At 45.3% G+C, this 25,891-nt stretch overlaps 1 protein-coding gene across 1 annotated transcript in view; it reads left to right on the top strand.

Moving 5' to 3' along the window:
- SSH2 (slingshot protein phosphatase 2) overlaps window positions 1–25,891 on the top strand; it is a 229,781-nt gene that overhangs the window by 102,841 nt on the left and 101,049 nt on the right. The window contains exon 3 of the mRNA XM_040423390.1: window positions 5,796–5,839. Within this exon, the coding sequence (XP_040279324.1) occupies window positions 5,796–5,839 (44 nt within the window). The remainder of the gene's footprint in view (window positions 1–5,795; window positions 5,840–25,891) is intronic.

Here is a 25,891-nt window from a genome sequence, read left to right as displayed (position 1 = left end):
TTATGCATGTTGTCTTACTCCAAGCTGTATAGGCTCGAAAGCCTACTACCAATTAAGCATATTAGGTGATGTGCATCTCTGTAATGAGAAGGGGTGTGGTCTAATGACATCAACACCCTATATTAGGTGTGCATAATTATTAGGCAACTTCCTTTCCTTTGGCAAAATGGGTCAAAAGAAGGACTTGACAGGCTCAGAAAAGTCAAAAATAGTGAGATATCTTACAGAGGGATGCAGCACTCTTAAAATTGCAAAGCTTCTGAAGCGTGATCATCGAACAATCAAGCGTTTCATTCAAAATAGTCAACAAGGTCGCAAGAAGCGTGTGGAAAAACCAAGGCGCAAAATAACTGCCCATGAACTGAGAAAAGTCAAGCGTGCAGCTGCCAAGATGCCACTTGCCACCAGTTTGGCCATATTTCAGAGCTGCAACATCACTGGAGTGCCCAAAAGCACAAGGTGTGCAATACTCACAGACATGGCCAAGGTAAGAAAGGCTGAAAGACCACCACCACTGAACAAGACACACAAGCTGAAACGTCAAGACTGGGCCAAGAAATATCTCAAGACTGATTTTTCTAAGGTTTTATGGACTGATGAAATGAGAGTGGGTCTTGATGGGCCAGATGGATGGGCCCGTGGCTGGATTGGTAAAGGGCAGAGAGCTCCAGTCCAACTCAGACGCCAGCAAGGTGGAGGTGGATTACTGGTTTGGGCTGGTATCATCAAAGATGAGCTTGTGGGGCCTTTTCGGGTTGAGGATGGAGTCAAGCTCAACTCCCAGTCCTACTGCCAGTTTCTGGAAGACACCTTCTTCAAGCAGTGGTACAGGAAGAAGTCTGCATCCTTCAAGAAAAACATGATTTTCATGCAGGACAATGCTCCATCACACGCGTCCAAGTACTCCACAGCGTGGCTGGCAAGAAAGGGTATAAAAGAAGAAAATCTAATGACATGGCCTCCTTGTTCACCTGATCTGAACCCCATTGAGAACCTGTGGTCCATCATCAAATGTGAGATTTACAAGGAGGGAAAACAGTACACCTCTCTGAACAGTGTCTGGGAGGCTGTGGTTGCTGCTGCACGCAATGTTGATGGTGAACAGATCAAAACACTGACAGAATCCATGGATGGCAGGCTTTTGAGTGTCCTTGCAAAGAAAGGTGGCTATATTGGTCACTGATTTGTTTTTGTTTTGTTTTTGAATGTCAGAAATGTATATTTGTGAATGTTGAGATGTTATATTGGTTTCACTGGTAAAAATAAATAATTGAAATGGGTATATATTTGTTTTTTGCTAAGTTGCCTAATAATTATGCACAGTAATAGTCACCTGCACACACAGATATCCCCCTAAAATAGCTAAAACTAAAAACAAACTAAAAACTACCTCCAAAAATATTCAGCTTTGATATTAATGAGTTTTTTGGGTTCATTGAGAACATGATTGTTGTTCAATAATAAAATTAATCCTCAAAAATACAACTTGCCTAATAATTCTGCACTCCCTGTATATATATAATGCGTCAGGTTACCATTACAGGACATTTCCATTATCTGGGATCTGCTGAGCGTCCGATTATAACCGGAACGCTTTATATATGTGTCACAATGGACGTCCTGTGACAAGTAGCGACATCGGTGCAAGGACTCGGAGCCTTTTCCCAGGCTGTATGCAGATGGCATCTTGTAAAGTGTCAGCTCTTCAGGGCACTGCAGTCTGAATAGCGGAGGGACTGTTCCAGCTGACTGACGTTGCGGTGATGATATTAAGATCTGTGAAATCCCTCCCGTCATTATCGCACAGTATCCTGCGGCTTTCTCTTCTCATTCATTTCCGATTTGTTTCTGTTAATTAAATATATTTCAGAGCATTCTGACATAACAGCACGGAAATTAAAACGCTCGTCAGCTTAATGATCTTACTCCGATCTGATCGCTCTCCTGATACAGCGCTCACCTGTTTTTCCCATAGTACGGTGGTAACTCTGGATTTTCTTACCTGCTATTCTTTGCCATACAAAATTTTGGCGGAGTATATGTATAGCCCCTGCTGGCGGTCATGTGTGCTCCTGGAGCTTATAGTTTCTTGTGTTCTGCCTAGTACACATACACAGTACATGCCTTGTATACGGTACTGTTTAAGGGGCCACTCACATTTAAAGGGGCCCATACACGTTCATGTATTATGTTTGGTTGATGGCTGTCTCTGCCGACCCCATACACATACGCTCTCGGCAGAACCGAACATGTAGGTGTTTTCCATTGAGGAGAGAGAAGGAAGCCGCTGTCAGTCACATCGTCTTCCAGCGCAACGAAATAACTGGGTGAAGAAATTCAATTTGCCGATCCTTTCCCCCCCCCCCCCTCCCTTCCACCAGCCATACATGTCTGCTAGATGTAGGTCTCACCTTTTGGGAGACCGGCCCTCTATCTCTAGAATGGCATCTTTGTAGAAATAAAAAATTGTGGCCTATTCCATCGCTTGCTGTATTTTGGTAGTAGGAACATTTCTTCTTGTTGAGAAGAGAGAGTGCACATAGCACACCTCATGCATGGATAGGCCATATTCGCTCTTCGTTCTGGAGGAGGGGTCCCAATTTTTTTTTTTTTATTACTGCCCCAATTCTTTTTTTTTTTTCTTTCTTTATTTTTTTTTTAAAAAGGACCCGTCCATTCCTAAGGTTAAGTATAAAATAAGAGAGCAGATCTAAAGCATCTTTTATGAAAGCTGTGCATTGTACTGCTCCTCCGTTATTCCTGCTGGAAAGCAATAAATTGACAGCTGGGTTGAGTGTGTCCCCCTTCATAGACTGAAATTGTCCACGTAGTGCTGACACTGCCATGTATTGGACACCCAGCTATCATTTTTTTAGGAGGAATAACGGAGGAGCAGCACAATGTAATATATCAATCTAATATAAGTATATATCCTATACCTGGCATCCTGTTGTCTTGATTTAAAATGTCCTGCTGTATGTATGTATATGTGTGTGTGTGTGTGTGTGTGTGTATATATGTGTGTGTATATATATATATATATAATTAATTATTATTTTTATCTGCACCGTCTTGTACTATCTGTAAAACCCATTATATATTATTTTTCAAACCGTTGATGATCATTTGAAAAAATGATCTGCTGGAAATTTTCATCAGCCCGATTATCATGCCCGTGCGCCTTTTTCTTAAAGCACATTTGAATATAGCAGCCTATGTAAAATCAGTGATTTATCGTGGATATCTTCATGTAATCACACTAGAAATGAATAGCTGTGATGAGCTGGAAATGAAGGAATCCTAATGAGGTGCTTTCTCTCGGTTATTCTCCTCTCCCCATTGGAATAAGCATGCACGGCTGGCTGATTGGAGGGATAGCTCTTGACCAAACGAGCTTATGTTCCAGTAGCAATCTGAATTTGGGAATATTTATTAGTGGTATCGACGTCGGTGGAGTTCCCCTTTAATTGGCAAACGGTATCGCAGTCCTGTGCGTGATCCTGTTATATTGTGGTACTCCTTTATGGGGTGTAATAAGAGGTTTGCCAATTCAGCTACTCAAATAGGTTATGAATGAAGCGTTACGTAATCCACACCCATTGCGTGGAAACCCTCTGGAGGACAGATTTGCCACATGAATAATTAAAGGGGTTGCCGCAAGATATAAATTGATCACTAATCCACAGGATAGGTGATAAGTATCTGATCCATGGGGACCTGTCACAAGAACAGGGGTCCTGTGCCCCCCCCTGAATGAATGAAGTGGCTGAGGTGGTGCGCAGATTTAGTCATCCTCCTTACAGATATACGGAGGCATCTTCAGATGATGCTGGCCTTGTGGTAGGTACCACAGACACCTTCTGTACATGTAATCAGAGCTCTACGTGTGGTCTGCTTACCATACATTAGTGTTCTGTCGGCCAACCCCACCGAGAACGTCAGGTTCATCAATGCTCTAGTGTCCATGGGAAGCTCCTGACTCTCCCCCGTCATCATTTGAGAAGAATATGGTGTAATGAACATTTTTCACTCTATCCTTTTATTCTCCATGGATGTAAGATGCCGTCAGAATTGTCTGGCAGCGGCTTTCTCCCCTCTCCACGTTGAATACACAAACCCATTCAGTCGAGCCGACTGTGTATCCATATGGGGGAGTCCGAAGAGATGGCTGTCGGCCGGATGACTGTTTGGTCTACAGTTATTGAGTGTGTACGGCCTCCCTTAGGCCAGTCTCAGACAAGCGACCATGTGGGAGCGTGATTTCCCCGGCAGAACTCGGCTCCTGTGACACAAACATACGGCATTATAATGTTTTATAATGCTGTGTGTTCCTGCCTGACATGGCCTGTAAGGAACTGTACTGACGGCATTATGTCAGTACAGTTCATCACAGTGCCATAAGTTTGTGTCACGAGAGCAGAGTCCTGGCCGCAATCGGCTCGCCCGTCTGAGACTGACCTTACTGTGTTTCACCTCTGATGCTGCATCATGTGTCACACAATGTAGTCCTATTTTATTAGGCCCGTGTATAACTAGAAAATATGATTTCTCCAACTATACGTGGTCATGAACCATGGGCAAAAATGTTGCCACGACCAGTATTCCATTTACTGCCACAGACCTTTCATCAGTCACCGGCTCGGTGCAGCATGGCACACTAGTAAGCAATGTGATTGACTCTGACTCTAGAAGTGATTCTGCAGCAGTTGCCAATCTTTCCCAGATACTAATAAATGCTATTTTTTTACACCTGGGTACGAGGTTGTGACGGTGGGTAGACTGTACTGGCATGCATCATGGTAAGCAGAACGTTGTCAATGTAGCTGTATGTACCCAGGATACCTTTTTGATCTGCTGGTTTTTATGGGTATGCCGTCTTCCCATATGGCAGATTTGTTAGAGATTTTTAAAGGCACCTTCGGGACAAGTTTTTTTTATGATTGCATTTTACTCATTTTGAGCTAAAAATATTTTTTTACATTGTTTTTTATTAAAAATGTTCAGCTGTTTCTGAGATACAAGGGTTACAAATCAGTCTGTTTGCAAACAGTCACAGTCTGTTGTCTTTGAATCCCATCATCTAAATGTCCCTTTACACAGGACGCTATTACAGCAGATAGTCAAGAAGGAAGCGTTCTTTCCCGACATTCTGCTGATCGCTGGTGGAGGAGACCGCTGCATTTACATGCAGCGATCTCCTCCACAGTATAGGGAGGAGCGATTGCTAATGCCATCTCCCCCATACTGACTCGTTGCTTGCCAGTAAACAATCATTTTTGCATGTGCACAAATGCTCGGATTACCGATGAACGAGTTTTGCTTGTTCACCAGGTAATCGGCAATACATTTACACCGCCAGATCATCGGTAACAAGCGTTACTATGAACGCTCATTAGCGATAATCTGTGTGATTCTCGGCCCATGTAAAGGGCCCTTAACGGCCCATGTAGAGCTTTGATCTAATCTCTTGACCTCAAAAACACTTTATAAGGTCAGGAGATCATATATAATAGCTACACATGAGTCAGATGACCACATCAAAGGAAGACAGATTGTAACAGTTTGCAAACAAACTGATTTTTCAACCCTTGTAACTCAGAAACAGCTGAACATTTTTTTTTTTTTATAAAAATCAATTGAAAAAATGATTTTTAGCCCAAAATGAGTAAAATGCAATGTTAAAAACAAAATGCACATTAAGGTGTACATAGCCTTTAAATAATCTAGCGCACTTGTTACAAAATGCATTGTATACGGCGGAAGCAAGTGTAACACAATGTGTCTTCTTTCTGCAGGAAGCGGACAGTGGGGAAGAAGAGTGTCGGTCGCAGCCTAGAAGGTAAATTCTTTGACAATATGACTTCTCACAAGTGAACCACGACTGTAGTGCAGGCACTTGATGTCAGATATGGGTCCTGGCTGGAAACGTGACTTTCGGTGTAGTGTTTTGTTACTGCTTGTTTCATCAGGTGTAAAGTAACAGGAAATTGCAGCGCCTGTAACTTTTTAGGTATTCGTGGGAAATGTCCCCGTCTGTTCCTGTAAGTGTAATAGTAGGCCGCCCAGTTAATGGATAATAACAGGTAGTCCTTAACTTCCCGTCACATTACAGTAAGACTTCAAGGGGATTTATCACCTCCATTTCTAATGTGGAAATTACATGTGTGAGAGAGTGACATCACACTTTGCTCCAAGAGGTTTCCAGCCGGACCCACTTCGCTCCTGTTAAGTCTTGCTTTCAGTTGGAATAAGTACAATGGAAAATGGTGACTGTAATAAACGACCACCATGACAAGTCCTGAACAGGAGAACCGATGAGGAGAAATCAAAACTGAATATCGTTAAAGGCATTGGACACCTTTTGGGGAAATTTTTAAATGATTGCATTTTACTCATTTTGGGCTGAAATCATTTTCTCATTCGGTCTTTAAAAAAATGTTGCCATTTTTGAGATACAGGGGTTAAACATGAGTCTGATTGCAGAGTGTCACTTCTCAGTCCCTTCATCTGACCGCTCATGTGAAGCCTTATCTCTGAAATCCTGACCTCATAAACACTCATTATAGCTGAACTCTTATCAAACTGATAAGAGTATGTCTTAAGTACACTGTTAGATTTCCTGCAAGATGATCGCTAATGAGCGTTCGTAGTAATGCTAGTTAGCGATTATATGGCAGTGTAAGGCTGGGTTCACACGAGCGTGTCCGGATTAGTTCCGGATGCGTCCCGGTGTGTTGCGGCAAACCCGCGCGAGTAGGAATGCAATTGCAGTCAGTTTTGACTGCTATTGCGTTCCGATGTTCAGTTTTTATCGCGCGGGTGCAATGTTTTTTGCACGCGCGTGATAAAAAACCGACACTGGTACCCAGACCCGAACTTCTTCACAGAAGTTCAGGTTTGGGTTAGTTGTAGTGTAGATTGTATTACTTTCCCTTATAACATGGTTATAAGGGAAAATAATAGCATTCTGAATACAGAATGCATAGTACAATAGGGCTGGAGGGGTTTAAAAAAAATAAACTCATTAACTCACCTTCTCCTCTTGATCTCGAAGTTCCCGGTCTCTTCTTTACTTGAGTTGTGGGCTAAAGGACCTTTGGTGACGTCAGATCTCATGCTCCAATCACATGGTCCATCACCGTGGTGATGTACCATGTGATTGGAGCATGAGATCTGACGTCACCAAAGGTCCTTTAGCCCACAACTCATCAGTAAACTCAACTCAAAGGTCCTTTAGCCCACAACTCAAGTAAAGAAGAGACCGGGAACTTCGAGATCAAGAGGAGAAGGTGAGTTAATGAGTTTATTTTTTTTAAACCCCTCCAGCCCTATTGTACTATGCATTCTGTATTCAGAATGCTATTATTTTCCCTTATAACCATGTTATAAGGGAAAGTAATACAGTTTATAGACTGTCACCTAGCAACCATGCGTGAAAATCGCACCGCATCCGCACTTGCTTGCGGATGCTTGCGATTTTCACGCAACCCCATTCACTTCTATGGGGCCTGCGTTGCGTGAAAAACGCAGTATATAGAGCATGCTGCGATTTTCACGCAACGCATAAGTGATGCGTGAAAATCATCGCTCATCTGAACAGCCCCATAGAAATGAATGGGTCAGGATTCAGTGCGGGTGCAATACGTTCACCTACCGCATTGCACCCGCGCGGAAATCTCGCCCGTGTGAACGCAGCCTAATACTGCCGCCGAGCATGCAAAAAGATCACTATTTGCAGGCGGCAGGTCACGCTGTCTAATCACAATCTTCTGCCGGCAAACAACTAAACAGCATGGGGGCGAGCAATGGCATAATGGTCACTCCTCCTCTGCATGTAATAGCAGCAGTCTCCTCTGCTAGCGAGCAGGTGATTGTCGGGAAGGAGCTCTTCCCTCCCGACAATTTCCTGTATGTTCGCTAAGGCTACCTTCACACTCGCATTTGGTGCAGATCCATTATGGATCTGCACCGATAATACAACCGCATGCATCCGTTCAGAACGGATCCGTTTGTATTATCTTTTACATTTCCAAAACAGATCCGTCTTGAACACCATTGAAAGTCAATGGTGGGCGGATCCGTTTTGCATTGTGTCAATGAAAACTGATCCGTCCCCATTGATTTACATTGTAAGTCAGGACAGATCCGAAGCAGCGTTTTGGTGTCCGCCTCCAGAGCGGAACGGAGGCAAACTGATGCATTCTGAGCTGATCCTTATCCATTCAGAATGCATTAGGGCAAAACCGATCAGTTTTGGACCGCTTGTGAGAGCCCTGAAACGGATCTCACAAGCGGAAACCAAAACGCCAGTGTGAAAGTAGCCTAATACAGGCTTTAAATGAGTGTTTGAGGTTGGGAGTTCAGAGATAAGGCTTCACATAAGCGGTCAGCTGATGGGACTGAGAAGTGATACTCTGCTAACAGTCTGTATCACTGCATACAATACAGGCATGTAAGGGAAGGTGACAAATGAACCCATTACTTAGCCAGTATAACTGATTACAAGCATCCTCTGGTAGGAACCCCTGCCAATCTACTAGTTCTCTTGTGGATAGTGGATAACTTCAAACAACCGGAATACCCCTTTAAGGGTATGGTCCCAGTAGTGACAGACTGTTTGTTGTTAATTGGCTGCTTAAAGGGGGTTATCCAAAGTCTAAAACATGCCCCTCATATAGATTATACTTGCCTACTCCCCAACACCTGCGCTGGCATGGCCGCCGTTGCATATCTGGGTTCCGCTAGGGAAGCTCATCCCCGTTGCAGTCTGCTATATTAGCTGCTCCCCCCCCCCCCGTCGCCAGATGTTTTGGAGACGCAGCGGCGGCCGTGCAGGGATCAGGAGCAACACAGGTGCCGGGGAGCAGGGTAGGTCTAATCTATGTGAGGGGCCTGGGCATTGGGGGGCATGTTTTACACTTTGGATAACCCCTTTAATTTTTGCCAGTATTTCTGCAGTTTTCACCCAAAAAACTGTGCAGACATTAACAAGTTAAACTGTGGAATTTCCAGCAAAATCTTGCGCCCATTACCGATCAATGATCTCTGATGAGCTACGTAAAAAGCTTTTGGTGTAATTGTCCTGATCACAGAAAAAGAGAAAAAATGTTGGCGGAGGGGACCAGTCTGCAGATCACGTGGGGGCTGTTGCGCTGTAAGTTTCTCTTGCTCCATGTTGGGAGTGATGTTTATGGTGTCTGGTTTCGACTTCCGTTCACAGTCTGGTTTACTAGAAGAGGCAGCAGCGATAGGCGTGATCGTGTTATCAGTACACGCTATGCCCGACCACAAGACCTCTTACACAAGAGCACCGTTTCCGCAGAGCTACGACTTCTCACCACGGATTTATCTCTAGTTTAGGCATTTTCTGCCAGGTGATAAAGTCGGTTTATTTTACTTCGTCCAGAGGTTCAGGCGCTCTCCATGTCATGTCAGGTGTGAAGCGAAATACCTGCATCTGCTGAATTGGGGCTTGTTCACATGGCTAATTTTATTTTATTTTTTTTCTTCATGGAGCCTGCAATGCCATCCACACGGCCGTGGATTATTTCCATGTGGATTTTGGGACTGTGCCAAGAAGGAAGTGTCCCTTAGGCCACGTCATGATTTTCACTGACAAGTATAGGGCATGTTTTATTTGTGTGAATAGGTCTCCATCTAATCCGCAAAAAATCGGATCCACATTTTTGCAGACGGCAAACGGCCATCTGAATGAGCCCTCATTGGTACAGTTTTCTTGTGGACACCACCGTGTGATCCTCCTCCGCCGCATGAACGGCCATTACTCTCCTGTAGATCGTAACCTCGTTCCGTGATAACACCAGCTACAGGCAGATCACGGTTACAAGGTGGTCGAAAAGCTGTGGGATTTCAGAAACCTGAAATATATTCCAGCTGCAAGTGATAGTATTCTGACTGAATAAATGCATGAAGGTGACCATACATATTAGACTAAAGCCTCATGCACACCACCGTGTCCATTTTGCGGTTCACAAACCATGGACCCACCCCATATCGATACCAGTCGTGTTCCTTTTTGCAATTTTCTCAGTCCCATCTGTAAAAATCCCTATTCTTGTCTGCAAAGGACAAGAATAAGACCTGTTCTATAATTTGCAGAAAGGCCACACGGATGCGGAGAGCAGACGGATGACGCCCAACTGCTGTCCCATAAAAATGGGTGCCGTGTGCACGATGCCCTAAGTAGATGAATGTGGACTATTTCAGCCATAACAAATGTTCGATAGGTTAAATTTAACAATGAATGATCATTTCATTCAACCAGTGACACAATGTCATCATCTGGAAAGAAAGTGGCTATGTTAACCCCTTCAGGACACAGCCTTATTTCACCTTCAGGACCAGGCCATTTTTCACAATTTTTTGCAAATCTGACCAGTGTCACTTTATGTGGTGATAACTTTAAAACGCTTTTACTTAGCCAGGCCATTCTGAGATAGTTTGTTTGTTTTTTCATCACATATTGTACTTCATGACACTGGTAAAATTGAGTAAAAAAAAATAATTTTTATTTATTAAAAAAATTACCAAATTTACCAACATTTGGGAAAAATTATTAGCAAATTTCTAACTTTCAATTTCTCTACTTCTACAATACATAGTAATAACTCAAAAATAGTTATTAATTTACATTCCCCATATGTCTATATTGGCAAATGGGGATGAAATTTCAGAATTTAATTTTTTTGCCAGTTTTCCATTTTAACCCATTTTTTCCACTAACAAAGCAAGGGTTAACAGTCAAACAAGACTGTATCTTTATTGCCCTGACTCTGCCGTTTACAGAAACACCCCATATGTGGTCATACACTACTCTACGGCCACACGGTGGGACCCCAGACTCCCGATCAGGGGGCTCACAGACCAAAAAAGATTTTATTTTATTTTTTACCTAATCTAACCCTAAACTTGCCCTAACTACCCCTGCCTACACCTCCCACTGCCTGCCTGCCCCTGCCTCCTAAGGTGCCTGATAGCACCAAAAACTCACAATGTCGGTGGGCAGCGCGATCTCCTGCTGCTCTCCCCCCTCCACGGACCGGAATGAGCGGGGAGAGCAGCGGCGGAGATTCAAACTTGCCGCGCTCAGCCCACATGCCGCATGGGGACCAATCGCAGGCGATCCTGAGAGGTTGCGTGATCGCCACCTCACAGGATCGCAGGATGGTGATTGGTGGTGTATAATCACACCACCGATCACCGTCCTTTCCGGGTTATCAGGTCATCAAAGACCCGAATAACCCGGAAATGCAGAAAACCGCAGGTCTGAATTGACCTGCGGTTTTCTGCGATCGCCGACATCAGCAGGCACTCTGTTCCGATCACCGCAGGCGGCGCTCCGGTGATCGGAAATTCTCAGGACGTACCGGTACGCCCTGTGTCCTTAAGAGGTTAAAGGGCATCTGTCAGCAGATTTGTACCTATGACACTGGCTGACCTGTTACATGTGCACTTGGCAGCTGAAGACATCTGTGTTGGTCCCATGTTCATATGTGTCCGCATTGCTGAGAGAAATGATGTTTTACTATATGCAAATGAAGCTCTAGGGGCAACAGGGGCGTCGCCATTACACCTAGAGGCTCTGATCTCTCTGCAACTGCTGCTCTCTCTTCACTTTACACTGCCTGGCCCTGTCAATCAAACGTCATCACTTCTAGCCCTGTCAACCAAAGTGCAGAATGCACGGGAGTTAGAGCGAGCAGAGCCTCTAGGAGTAATGGCTACGCCCCCGTTGCTCCTAGAGCCTCATTTGCATATATTAAAACATAATTTTTCTCAGCAATGCGGGCACATATGAACATGGGACCAACACAGACGTCTTCAGCTGCCAAGTGCACATGTAACAGGTCAGCCAGTGTCATAGGGACAAATCTACTGACAGATGTCTTTAAACTAAAGATCTTTCGTCCTTTAACTTGAAAGAACTTCCCAGTAATTTTGTTCATCCTCCGTCCAATGTCCTTGAGCACGTACGGTATGGCCAGTGTGAGCGACTGTAACAGCCATAATGGGCTAAAATATGTGTTCCTGGGGGTGAAACAATCGTTCAGTTGTTATTTTAACCATAAGCTTCCTTCTTAAATATATATAATTTTTACTATGTGATTTTATGGTTTCAAAGCTGGTATATCCAACCAATGAAAATCTGGTCAACTGGTCAAAAACGTCAGACATGCTGGAAAAGGGGTTTTTGTGCAGATGTTACTGGGGCACATGATCATGTATGATGGAAATTAATGCACTAAAAGAGGAGGAAATAATTGTTCTCCATAAGTTCTGCCTATTGTCGGACAGGTTCCTGTGTGAACGAATTTTAAAGGGAGCTTCTCTCAATACTTCACACAGCCCTTAAATCCAGCCTGCACATAAAAGCTTAGTAAACTACTTTACATGCCACAAGACATGTCTGTCTGATTGGATTTCCTATTGTCCTACATGTCGCTGGCTTCTTCTTTATCCCCCAATTGCCTGGTAATAATAACTTTCCGCCGCTGCTCAGTTCATCCACGTTGGGCGGAGAGGAGCGGAAGAAGTCCCACGACGACGCGGACCTGCGCAGCAGAGAATGGTTGAGTAGTAGGGTTATCGGGTCCACTCATTGGTGGCCACGGCTGGCAACGGGATGCCAGAAACGTGCACAATTTTGGTTGGTTAGCTTAGAAATGATTTACACGTTCATCGTGATATGTACTAGAAAATGTATTTGCCCCTCTTCACATATGTAAAATGGCCCCCAGATTGCCCGACAACCCTGTGCACTGTGTTTCGGTAGTCTGAGACCCTCTCTGCACTTGGATGGACCAGCGTCGATGGCATTTTACATACATAGAGGGAACAAGGGGATGGGACGAACCATGGAGGCAACATTGAAAAGGATGGCACAGGGAATGTTAAAGATGGCCGCACACATTAGATGTATGTCGGCTGAACTTGCTGGCTTGGCCAACCATCTTATGTGCATGGAGACCCCTCAACTTAACGATTGGACAGCGGCTTCCTCCCCTTCTTCCTACTGAGAAGACATTCTTGATCGGCTGAGCCAAACAGGTGTACTAGGGGATCGGGAGTTCTAGCTGTCAGCCGAACGGACAGTCAGCCGACAGCTATCCTATGTGTATATCACGCCTAACTTTACATTCTGCGTACGTATGTAGTGAGATTTTTACTGTGAACTGGAGGGCCACCTTAAGGGAAAGGGTTTTTTTGTTTTTGTTTTTTGCCTGTGGAAAAATCCATATTCACCTGCTTCCTACTACTATTCCTGCTCCCTGGCTTTCTTCTCTAGTCTTCCGGTCCCCATCCAGGGGCAGACTGGCCATGGACCCTACAGGGAAATTTCCCGGCGGGTCAATGTCCATGGGGCTACCCAAGCCCTCCTCATGGCCACCAGCCAGGTACATAATGATCTGATGCTCTCAGCATTAATTAATTTAGCAGCATCAGGCACTTATACCCCTGGCCATCGTCCGCGGGTGCCCTTAGGTCTCTTTCACACGAGCGTGACGTATTGGCTCCGGATGCGTTCAGGGTGCGTTTAGTGAAACTCGCACCATTTTGCAAGCAAGTTCTGTCAGTTTTGTCTGCGATTGCGTTCAGTTTTTTCTGCGCCGGTGCAATGCGTTTTTCACGCGTGTGATAAAAAACGGAAGGTTTACATACAACATCTCTTAGCAACCATCAGTGAAGCCCCATAAACTTTATATGGGGCCATGGCTGCGTGAAAAACGCAGAATATGACCTCATGCACGCGACCGTTGTTTAAGTCCGCATCCAAGCCGCAGTTTTTGCGGCTTGGATGCGGACCCATTCACTTCAAAGGGGCCGCGAAAGATGCTGTCCGCATCCGTTGCTCCGTTCCGTGGTCCGCAAAAAAAATCACCTGTCCTATTCTTGTCCGTTTTGCGGACAAGAATAGCAGTTATATCAATGGCTATCCGTGCCGTTTCGCAAAACTGCGGACCGCAAAACACACCGGTCGTGTACATGAAGTAGCGATCGACCGATTATCGGTTTTACCGATATTATCGGCTGATATTCAGGATTTTGACCGTTATCGGTATCGGCATCTATTTTGCCGATATTCCGATAACGTATTGGGAACACAGATCGCGCTGCTCTCAGTGCTCTCCGTGTTCCCTCAGCAGCACAGGGGAGAAGGAAGCAGTGTCTCCTCCCCCTGTGCTGCTGCTGCCGCCAATGAGAGGAGAGAAGACGAGGGGCTGTGGCCACCGCTCCACCAATGATGTTGACTTATTCATTCAAATTGAACAGGAGGCGGGAGCTGGCTGCAGAATCACATAGCCGGCTCCCGACCTCTGAGCGGAGGCTGCGATCTGCGGTAGTTAACCCCTTCGGTGCTGCGGATCGCAGCTACCGCTCATAGAGGTCGAGAGCCGGCTATGTGATTCTGCAGCCAGCTCCCGCCTCCTGTATATGAATAAATGAGAGATTTATCTTCATTGGTGGCGCAGTGCGCCCCCCACCCCCGTATTAAAAACATTGGTGGCGCAGTGCGCCCCCTACCCAAGCCCCCCCAGTTTTAATCATTGGTGGCAGTGGCCACAGGGTCCCCTCCTCCTCCGATCGGAGCCCCAGCAGTGTAAGCCTGGGGCTCAGATCGGTTACCATGGCAGCCAGGACGCTACTGAAGCCCTGGCTGCCATGGTCAGCTCCATGCTGCTGCAGCAGGGACAGTGAGAGGTCCTATTCACCCTGATAGAGCTCTATCAGGGTGAATAGGACAAGGGTTCTAGTCCCTAAAGTGGGTTAAAAGTTAGTAAAAATAAACACCAAAATATTAAGTATAAATAAAAAAGAAAGATTTACAAAAAAAATAAAAAATAAATACACATTAACAATAAAAATATTTATTTTCAGCAGATGTGTGTAGGATTTTTTTATTTTTTTCAAAAAATTAAATTTCACAGAATATCGGTATAAATTATCGGCTATCGGCCTGAAAGTTCACAAATTATCGGTATCGGCCCTAAAAAATCAATATCGGTCGATCCCTAGCATGAAGCCTATAGAACATGATGCATGCTGCGTTTTTCAACCAACGCAGAACTGATGCATTGAAATGAATGGGTCAGGATTCAGTGCGGGTGCAATGTGTTCACGTCACGCATTGCACCCGCGTGGAAAACTCACTCAACTGTATTGCTGTCCTCAGGGCGATGATACAGTTGTATACTGTGGTGTGGGCGGCAGTATTTTGTGCTGCTCTATGGTATTTTGTTCTGTACAATGGTATTGCAGGCCCCGCCCACTTCTTATATTCCTGCCGCCTTGTGTTGCCTCGCCTTCTGTCAATTTGGACCCTCCTACAACATGTGGCCACTTTTAGTTTTTTTTTCCAGGGCGACTTGAAGTTTCTAGTCTGCCCCATCCCCACCTGTCAACTTCTGCATGGACTGAGACCGCTGAGGCCAGTCATTGTCTGCAGCACTCAGCCTCAATCAAAACCTTGACAGACCTGGAATGGAAGACCAGTGAAATGAGCCAGGGAGCTGGAATTTGGAATGTCGGGGGAGCAGATGAGTGTGGATTTTTCCAGAGGTACCGCTGGCTAGCTTTTTTAGTTTTTGTGCCTTTTTTTTTGCTGGGTATTGACTACAACCACATGAATATTCCTGAGCTCCCCCATCATATAATTTATCTTCAAATGTATAGACCATCTGTACAATGACTTCCTGCAAAATGTCCAGGAAGAAGGTTATCGGTTGTCCTCAGACCTATCTGACAACATGACGAGTCGGAATTTGTTTTTGTTCTTTAGTTGCTTCCTTGTAGAAAAAAAATAATAAAAAAGTTTGGTTTGCCCTTAGAGCAGATAACATGTGGTGACAATATAAGGGCGACCTCCTCATTTGTTTGTCTGAACATTGTGCAATGTCACAGTGAAGTCTAAATTAGTTTCAGGAAAAGATAAAAATAAGAAAAAATAATCCTAGAAAACAAATCAAGATTTGCATTCATGTCAGTCTCTGCTTATACTTCAGTTCAGATAAGTTTCCCAATTTCCATTGTTGGAAATATATACAGTGCATGTCCTTCAGAGAAGCCATAAGGGTTACATATATACATGCATGCTCAGTGGTTCAGCCAAGCAGAAATGGGTCACAAATTGGAAGAACGCCGCGGCCAAACACCTTTAGTGGGCGTCTTATTGCGAGCGAAAACAAAAGGATTGGGCATGTTGAAATTCAACATGTCCAACCCTTTCGCCTAAAATCTGCTGTCACAGAAGAGTTGGGTTGCCCCCATACACATTAAATAGTAGGCAAAAATCGGTTGGCTCGGACAACATACATCTCATATGTATGGACAGCTTTTAAAGGGGTTGATTGGTTTCAAGTAGAAACTGGTCAACCCTTGGGATCTGTCCAAAATAAAGAACTGGAAAGTACGTGTCCGACAGATCCAGCACCACAGCTCCAGTTCTCCTGGCCGGGTCCTGCTGACTTCCTCTTGAAACCAGGCAAACCCTTTATAGGGATTATCCCATAAATAATGTGAAAAATGAAAATCTGACGACATATAATGCATGACAAACTGTTTCTAACAAAGCTAGAACCAGCCCTGTACCTCACATGGATCCAGAGATCTCCCTATTCATTGCTCTGCTAGATTTATATCAAGCTGGCAGCTCAGGGGAATGTCTTTTCTGCTGCAGCTAAGGGGGCGTGTCCATGCTCTCCCTATCACAGCTAAGGGGGCGTGTCTCAGCTCTCCCTATCACAGCTCAGGAGGCGTGTCTCAGCTCTCCCTATCACAGCTCAGGAGTAGTGTCTCAGCTCTCCCTATCACAGCTCAGGAGGCGTGTCTCAGCTCTCCCTATCACAGCTCAGGAGGGGTGTCTCAGCTCTCCCTATCACAGCTCAGGAGGCGTGTCTCAGCTCTCCCTATCACAGCTCAGGAGGCAGTTGCAGGATGAAACTGAGCATGTGCGGCCTTCTCAGTGAGCAGGACAAAGAAATAAGAAAAGAACAAACAGCAGGTGGCGCTCTACAGATATATTGCGTTGAATAAGGGTACTTTCACACTAGCGTTTTTCTTTTCCGGCATAGAGTTTCGTCCTAGGGGATCAATACCGGAAAAGAACTGATCAGTTTTATCCTAATGCATTCTGAATGGAGAGCAATCCTTTCAGGATGTCTTCAGTTCAGTCTTTCTGGCTGATCAGGACGGAGATAATACCGCAGCATGCTACGGTTTTATCTCCGGCCCAAAAAAAAACGCAAATTGCGGAAGGCACACAGGCGGCTTCCGTGTTTTGCGGCTCTGTGGTTTGCGGCCCGCAAAAAACGGAACGGTCGTGTGCATGAGGCCTTAAAATGCATTCAGTTGGCATACGTTTTGCCGGATTCCTCTGCCGCAAGTGTGAAAGTACCCTAACTGAGTAGCTAGTTTTTAATGACATGCAATCACAAAAGTATCCAGGTGCTGGTTTGAAAACTGTTGAATATTTTTTGTGGGACAACCCCTTTAAAGGGACAGAAAACCATTAAAAATGTTATGCTCCAATGTCAAATTTCAAGGTGCACTGGCTGCCTGTCTCCTGGGATTTTTTCCCATCCCTGCTCCACAATATCAGAGTGTTTCCAGCTTTGTAACAGAGGTGGTATATTGTGACAAGATGTAATAGCATGTCTCCATTATTGACATTATCTACGCTTTAATTATAGGTTTCATTGTTGGTTGCACACTTGGAGACACGCAGGTTCTACGAGTGTGTCAAAATGAACATTTAGCTGAATACAAGATTGTGAAGTCTTATTTCCATGGTTGTCCCTCTAGGCAGAAGCACCTGTGTAATGCGATCTCTCTGCGTCACGTCCTGCTACACCCTCCAGGGCAGGGGTGGTCTGCCGTCAGTTTCTGGAGTTGGATGCTGGATGATGGGTTATACAACTTCTCAACAACCCCCCCCCCACACACACACACACACACACACACACACACACACACGGGCCGGGTCCCTCACTGGTTATATACTTGCGCCACTCCTGTTTCCCGCACCACCGCTGCTGCTTCTCCCTGCACACGGATGAAAACATCCAGTGTCGAGGGGGACGAGCCTCCCTAGCATCGCGGGTAACGCTAGGGAGGCTCGTCCCCGCCTGCCATTGGCTGCCCCCCCACGACACTGGATGTTTTCATCCATGTGCGGAGGGAGAAGCGGCAGCGGCGGTCCCTTTAACGGTCTTATTTAGATACGATTACTCTCCCGACATAACTCGCACGTAAACCTGTTTAGAGGGCTAGTCATACCTTTAAAGGGGTTGTCCACTTTTTTATATTGATGACCTATCCTCAGGACAGGTCATTGATATCTGATTGATGGGTGTCTGACTCCTGCAGCCTTGCCAATCTGCTGTTTTGAAGAAGCCACGTCGCTACAGTGAGCGGCGCAGCCTCTTTACGTTCAACAGTCCCATGGTCTATGTGCAGCTAAATCCCATTCAAGTGAAAGGGCCTGGTCTACAATACCAAGCACAGCAGCTATACAATGTACGGCACTGTGCTTGGTGAGCTGTGAGCTCCTCACCGGAGAGCTGGGAGTCAGACCGCCACCGATCAGATATTGGTGACCTATCCTGAGGATGGGCCATCCCTATTGAACTCCTGGAAAATCCCTTTAATGTAAGCTGAGATTAGGAAGGAAATTGGCACCTTACTTTGGCCATAGACATGAGATTTATGTCATCACATACAAAATATATGATATGTTGGATTTTATCTGTCCAGTCCTTTCTTGCGCTGAAGATGTATGGTGCCAGAGATGTTTGCCACCAGCATATTTCAGACATAGACGTGAAGAACATGTGAGCATAGTCCAACATGCACGCCACTGGAGCATTTTGGGTAGTAGTTGTAGGTAGTGTTGAGCGAACTTCTGTTTTAAAGTTCGGCGTAAAAGGTTCGGGTTATCTAAGAATTCCGTTATGGATTCCGCTACTACGGACCATAACTTATGGTAGCAGAATCCATAACGGAATTCTTAGATAGCCTGAGCCTTGTAGAAGTTCGCTCATCCCTCGTTGTAGCTTGATTGCTATCACTTTTCTGTAAGCTGTAAAATGACAGTTTGATAAGGTGGCTCATGTCAGTCTTGCCCCGAGGCTTATATCGATTGTTTAGAGAGCGCCAACATATTTCTCAGCTCCTGTCATCACTCATGCCCCCGATGGGGTTCATATTTGCCAATAATGTGCGTTTCCCCATGCATCTGAATATGGAAGATATTTTCCAGCTTTGTACATAAGGGAAGGACAGATAGAACAAATGGCAGAACATATTAGTCATCGTATGTTTTGTCTTGTATATCCTGACAGTTTTCACTGACAATCATTCTCCCAGGCGAGACCTGAGGTTGAACTGTGTACTTGCCGAGGCCTGATGTGTCCTTACAGTCCGCCGGCCGTCTGGGTCGTGAGTTATGTAACAGAACAAGTCCAATCACGGGACCATTATTCGGCACATACAAGATCATGAAAAGGCTACCTGTCTAGACAGAGGATCCATTGCTTCATTCTCCACTATGAGAAGTACATTAGAAGGAGTTTACTTCTTTCTTGGTCTGTGGGAAGCTATTGATGCTTCAGTTTAGGTATGCAGGAGACACAACTTGGGCCATGGACAACTTTCGGTGCTGCTTTTTTTTTTTTTTTTTTTAACATTACATTTTACACATTTTGGGCTAGAAAGAATTTTTTCCATTAGTTTTTTTGGCTACATCTACAGAATATTGCTCTCTGCCCCAGGGCTCATGCACACAGCCATTCCCGTATTGCGGCCCGGAAACGGCAGGTCCACAAAATATGGGCACCGACCGTTTGTGCACCGCATCACAGATGTGGACCCATTCACTTGCATGCATTACTTTTTTGTGGTGCGGATCGCAGACACCATTCAAGTGAATGGGTCCTGTGTCTGCATACGGCAGTCCTACGGTCGGTGCCTCTGCATGAGCCCTCACCCTGATCCCTACTGATCAAGACTTCTGACTAGGAATGAGTGAATTGATTCTAGCAAACTGATTTTGACAAGGCTGATAGGGCCGGATGTCCCAATCAATCATACGGCTGGTTGGCGGTTCTTCACCTGTCAGGACAGCTCCCCCCACAGATGAAGAAGTCCAGCTAATGAGACGGGTTGATTCGCTCATCTCTAAGTTTATTACAATATCTGCACCTCGTTTTTGGACCTAAAGTACAGCAACGCAAGTTATTTTTTTTCTCCTCCCTTTAAAATCCTCATTACACAGCCTGACTGACCAGGCAATAACTGTCTGAAAGTGAGCATAGGTGAGAGCTACATTCACATGCAGCAATCACCTCTGCTGTATGGGGATGAGCGATCGCACTGTCATATATATCTAAAAAAAATAAGAATAATTTAAAGGAGGACAATTTGGAGGAGTAGAGGGGTGTGTACCACCCCTTTTGGTTTCCTGCCCTGCTGTAGGAATCTGCAACCTAGGTCATGCACATTGTATTCTATGAGAATTTGAAATTCTCGCGTACACAATATAGATTTCTTCCCTGCGGATTTTGACCTACGGTGCAGGTCAATTTATTTTATTTTTCCTGCCCGGATTTTCTCTATTCACTTCACTTCAATGGGGAGAGTAAAATCCGCATGCACCAAATCTGCATCAAATGATGGTGGATTTCCCTGCGAACACCTGCAGATTTCAGGGTGGATTCTCCACACATAAATCCTGAACGTATGCATTTACCCTTAGGGTGCTGGCATAGGTTTGACTTATCACTGATATCTACAGCTGTAAGGAGAGATTCACACTGTTGGATTTACAGTCTGTGTATAGTAAGAACCACTACACACCAGTGTGCCCACCTGAAAGAATTACCCATAAAAAATTACCAGCCACATGGCAGTGACCCTAATTTAATCATGGCCACCGATTTATATACAAATGCTTCAGGCAGAATCCCTATGATGCAAGGTGTTTCTCCCCTTCAAGGTCCTGCTCTGTTCTTTCCGGCACTAAGTTGACCTTACAGTTTGGACACCAGTCAGCAGCTTCTTAAATGTACCTCTCTCTTCCCATGCCAGTCTCTCCAAATCTATCTGACGGTCCTATTCTTTGGAGGTCCTTTTTTTTACCTGCATTGAGTATGGAATGAAAACCCCTGAACTTATTAGCAGAAATGTGATCTGCACCGATCTGCAGTCTGCAAAAATATGTACGACTTCTTGCCATAAATTTGACGACGTTTCCTACTTGTAAGCTCAAAATCACATTTTTGTACATAGGTAGCTCACTTCTGTCAACTTAGCAAATTGCTTGGGGAATCCTGACAAGCTGAACACAGCAGATTGGCAAGAGGTTGGCACACCTTTTAAAACAGCTGGCTTTCAGCCCAGTCTACTTCTGCTCCATCTGTTGGACTTGACTCGGCATGCTGACTTCTCCAAGGAATGTCCCGCACCCTTTAACTGGGTGAAGTTAAGGCAGCGGAGAAGACAGTACGTTTTTTTTTTTTATTAAGAATAAGCTAGACAAACACTGCGTACCCACTGCACTTGTGTGTTCTCCGGCAACCAGTGACTGTTCCCTTATGTTTTATTTGTGCAACCTGTTGCATGTCGACCATGGGTGCCAAAATGTGGGTGGTCTCGTAGGAGAGCTGAAATGGGATTGAATAAGTCCACTTCAGCGCCAGGATCTCACGCAGCCAATTATCAGTGTTACATCTGAGTCATTGAGTCAATCAAATGATACAGACGCGGCACCATTTTTGGGCATTTTTTTCCCCGATGTGAAAGTCATCCCCTAGTTGTCACCAGCATGGAGAAGAAGATACATGTATTTTTATGTGTGCTGTGAAAGGATTAGACACCCTGGGGATTTGGACATTTTGGATAATTGGAGTCCAGCAGTTACATCTTGTAAGAAAATAAGTGTCACTCATGTGGTCGCACAAAGTCATTGGGATTTCTTTTGGTGTGACTACACCCTTTACCCTCCTTTAAATATGGCCGCCTTTGGCCATTCTTATTGATCTACACATTAAATTCCTTAGGTCCTGATCTATACACAAATAAATCGCTGCAAAGGTGCACTACAATGTATGCAAATGAAAATGCAAGGCTAAACCCTCACGCTAGATGTTAAAATGAGACTTTAGCCAATCTATTCCGTTCAAGAACATATCGGAGCCTGCGCACCCCTTCAAGGTATCTCAGTTGGCGCGGGACCTACTGCTAAACCTACCTATAGTGTGTGAACACTGTCTGATAGGTGCCAAGGTCCAACTCACAGCCAAGCTTCCACAAATCTCTAAAGTGAGATCACAAATACAATGGGAGGAGGGAGGAGGCTGTGAGCCCCACCAGGTTTTGTTCCCCCGGTTTTAAATGCGCTACAGTATTTGGGGTTTTTAGCATTTCCTCCCAGTTAGGCCACTTTATTCAGTGATTTGTCTGATCTATACACAACCTCTGATGCCATCACCGTTTCTGTTTTTCTGATCTATCAGAAGAACAGAAAAAAATTAAGGATCCGTTATTTTAAGCACCAGTTGTGCTCAGTTAGCATCAGCTTTCACTAAAAAATAACTGATCCGTCTTTTTTTTAATCATCAGTTTGTGTCAGTTCCATCAGAGATCCGTTATTTTACATGGATCTCTAAGGGTACTTTCACATTAGCGGCAGCGGACTCCGGCGGGTCGGATCCGCTCTGCCGCTAGTTTACGTGTGCCCCTGAACTGCCGCTCCGTCCCCATTGACTATAATGGGGGCGGAGTTGCAGTGGCAAGGCAGCGCACGGCAAGAGGCAGCCGGACTAAAAGTACTGCATGCAGTACTTTTAGTCAGGCTGCCTCTCGCTGTGCGCTGCCATGCCGCTGCTGGAACTCCGCCCTGCCCCTATTATAGTCAATGGGGACGGAGCGGCAGTCCCAGGGCACACGTGAACTAGAGCTAGGAACAGACTGCCGAAGTCCCCTGCCGCTAGTGTGAAACTAGCCTAAGGCTGTGTTCACATCTGCGTTGTGAAATCCGGTGGAGGAACAGACTGCCGGAGTTCACCGTATCCTTAGCCGGATCCCTATTCACTGCAATGGGATCCAGCAGTAATCCAGCCGCTTTCCGGCATGTATGCCGGCTTTCAGATGGACAAATAAATGTTGCATGTACGCCGGATACAGTGACCGGATTACAGTGCCCGAGTTCACAACACAGATGTGAACCCAGCCTAACCGAACTGACAAAACAGATGCAAACTGATCATAACTGATGATCAAAATAACAATCTGTGTGTTTTTTTTTTTTTTGTTTTTTTTTTTTGTTTTTTTTTTTCATTCTGTTCTTCAGAAGAAAGGAAAACAAAACGGTGAAGTGATTTCGCCCTTGGTGTAATGTGGCAAGCTTTGTAAGGCTAGTTTCACACTAGCGCAGGCTGTTATGGCAGGGAAGAGCCTGCCGCATCTCTCTGTATTACAGCATTGCCGGAAGCTGAAACTTTGCCCCATTATCTGTAATGGGGACCAGTGGAGGTCCGGCATCAATCAATATCAGATCGGTGGGGGACCAACACTAGCACCCCTGCCTATCAGCTGTTTGAAGAGAACGCCATACTTGTAATTGCACCTTCTCACCATTACAATTGCTGTGGCGAGCAGGTAAACAGAGCAGAGAAGGCAGCACTCATATGAGCGCTGCGTTCTCCTCAAACAGCTGATCGGCGGGGGCGCCGGGAGTTGGAACCCCGCCAATCTAATATTGATGACCTATCCCGAGGACAGCTCATTAATGGTACAAAGCGGAAAACCCCTTTAAGAGAAAAAGCCTGAAGCTGTAGTCTGGATGGCGTTCAGGTAAACAATAAGAGAACACTACGCTCACCCTAGCGCCGCAGCCCATTCACACAGCTGATCGTTGGGAGACCAGCGAGTTGAAGCCCCACCACTCTGATGTTGATGAGATATCCTGAGGATAGGCCATCAATTTCATGAAACCGGAATACCGCTTAAAGTTTGTCTGTGCTGACAAGTTCTAGGCAGGTTGGTTCAGTGTACATTACAACATAATGTACTGGAACTACAAAATGATATTTCTTAGAAGTTTGGGTGCACCTATAAATCAGAAGGTGATGAGAAGAGATTCTAGGAACCCATTGTATAATATAGCCATCTCTCAGTCCTGCTTTTAGGTTCCATTAACATTAGTGACATCCATCATTGACTGCATTGTTCTCCAGACCTGGACATGTTTAGACATATAAACTACCGCCATAATAAGCCGTCCGTGTTGCTGTACATGGTAGATATTAATACTGCAATTGTCTAATATTTTCCTCTTGGCCGCATTTCCCTTCTTCTTACCACCAGCTGGGAAGTACCCAGACTATTAGCTTACTGGTGAACTGAATATAATTGTGTCCTGTCAGCTACACCCTTCCAGAAACCGTAACCAAAATTGGCATCCACGCAAACAGATTTCCAAAGATGAAATAAAAGCCAGAAGTCTGAGGATATGTTGACTGATTGTATGTATGTGTGTGGGTATATAGATATATAATTATTTGCACAGGATGGAAGGTAGGTTTTCTAAATCTTTTAAATTCCTCCTTTACGCCCTTGGATTAAAGGGGTCGTGCAATGTCAGTAAATAGATGACTAAGGCCTCTGACTCTATCCGTGCGGCTGCAGCGATGGACCCAGACCCATTCATCTTGAATGGGTCCTTGGTCTGTCCGAACTGCAAAAAAATAGAACTTGCACTGAGAGAAAACCCCATGGAAGCACTCCGTAGTGCTTCCGCGGGGTTCTGTGCCTCCATTCCACACCGCACCTCCAGATTGTGGACCTATTCAAGTGAATCTGTCATGCAGGGAGCACACGGCCAGTGCCCGCATATTGCGGACCCGCTGTTTGCAATATGAGCCACGGCCAGCAGTGTGCATGAGGCCTAAAGCTGCGTTTACACGAGCCAATAATCATCCACATTCCTGCAAACCGTCGTTCCCGACAATCTGCCTGTGTAAATGTGCCGCCACCACCCAATGAAGAAGCGAAACACTCGTTCATCGGGTGATGCTGTTGTTCACGCAGACACCACTGACTAAACAGCGATGTGCTGCTCAGAAGCCATTATTCTGTATGGGGACGAGCGATCGCTATAGCGATCACTTGTCCTCATACTGTGAAGGAGATCGCTGCATGGTGCGGTCTCCTTTACTGAACGAGCAGCCGGCTTTTGGGAAGGAGCGCTTCCTTCCCGATAATCGGCTATAGAATCGTCTCGTGTAAATCCAGCTTTATCCTCCACATGGGTTGTCTGTATCAGATTGGCGGGGGTGCGACTCCTGGCACCTCAGCTATTTGATGGGCTCATGGTGCCCAAGCGAGTGCTGCATTCTCCAACGTTTCCGTGCACGCTGTCTAGACTATAGAGACAGCTCAGGGTAAGTGCACACGCTCCTGCCATTAACTGAATGAGAAACTGAGCAGTAATTACACTTTATACAGTTGATCGGCCCCCATTATCCTGACACTGCACAACTGCTTTTAAAGGGTCATTGAGTTTTAATAAAGCTTTTTATATATCATAGAGACATCAAAAGTTTTGATCGGTGGGGGTCTGAGTGCAGAGACCCCCACAGTCCCTAGAACAAGGAGAGAGGAGCGTTCACCTTGCTGCAGGAGACGAGCTCAATAGAAAGTCTATGGGCCCGTCTCGATTCCGTCCCCTACAGCGAGGAGAGAGTGCAATATGTGAGCGCTTCTCTCCCCTCATTCTAGGGAGCGGTGGGGTTCTCGGCACTCAGACCCTCACCGATTTAAAACTTTTGATATATCTCTGACCTATTTAAAGTTTTACGAAAACTCGGTGACCTTC

Source organism: Bufo bufo, chromosome 3 (assembly GCF_905171765.1).
Source record: "Bufo bufo chromosome 3, aBufBuf1.1, whole genome shotgun sequence".
Classification (NCBI taxonomy): domain Eukaryota; kingdom Metazoa; phylum Chordata; class Amphibia; order Anura; family Bufonidae; genus Bufo; species Bufo bufo.
The sequence above is the reverse complement of the archived record's forward strand: the minus strand, read 5'-3'. Positions and strand labels throughout refer to the sequence as shown.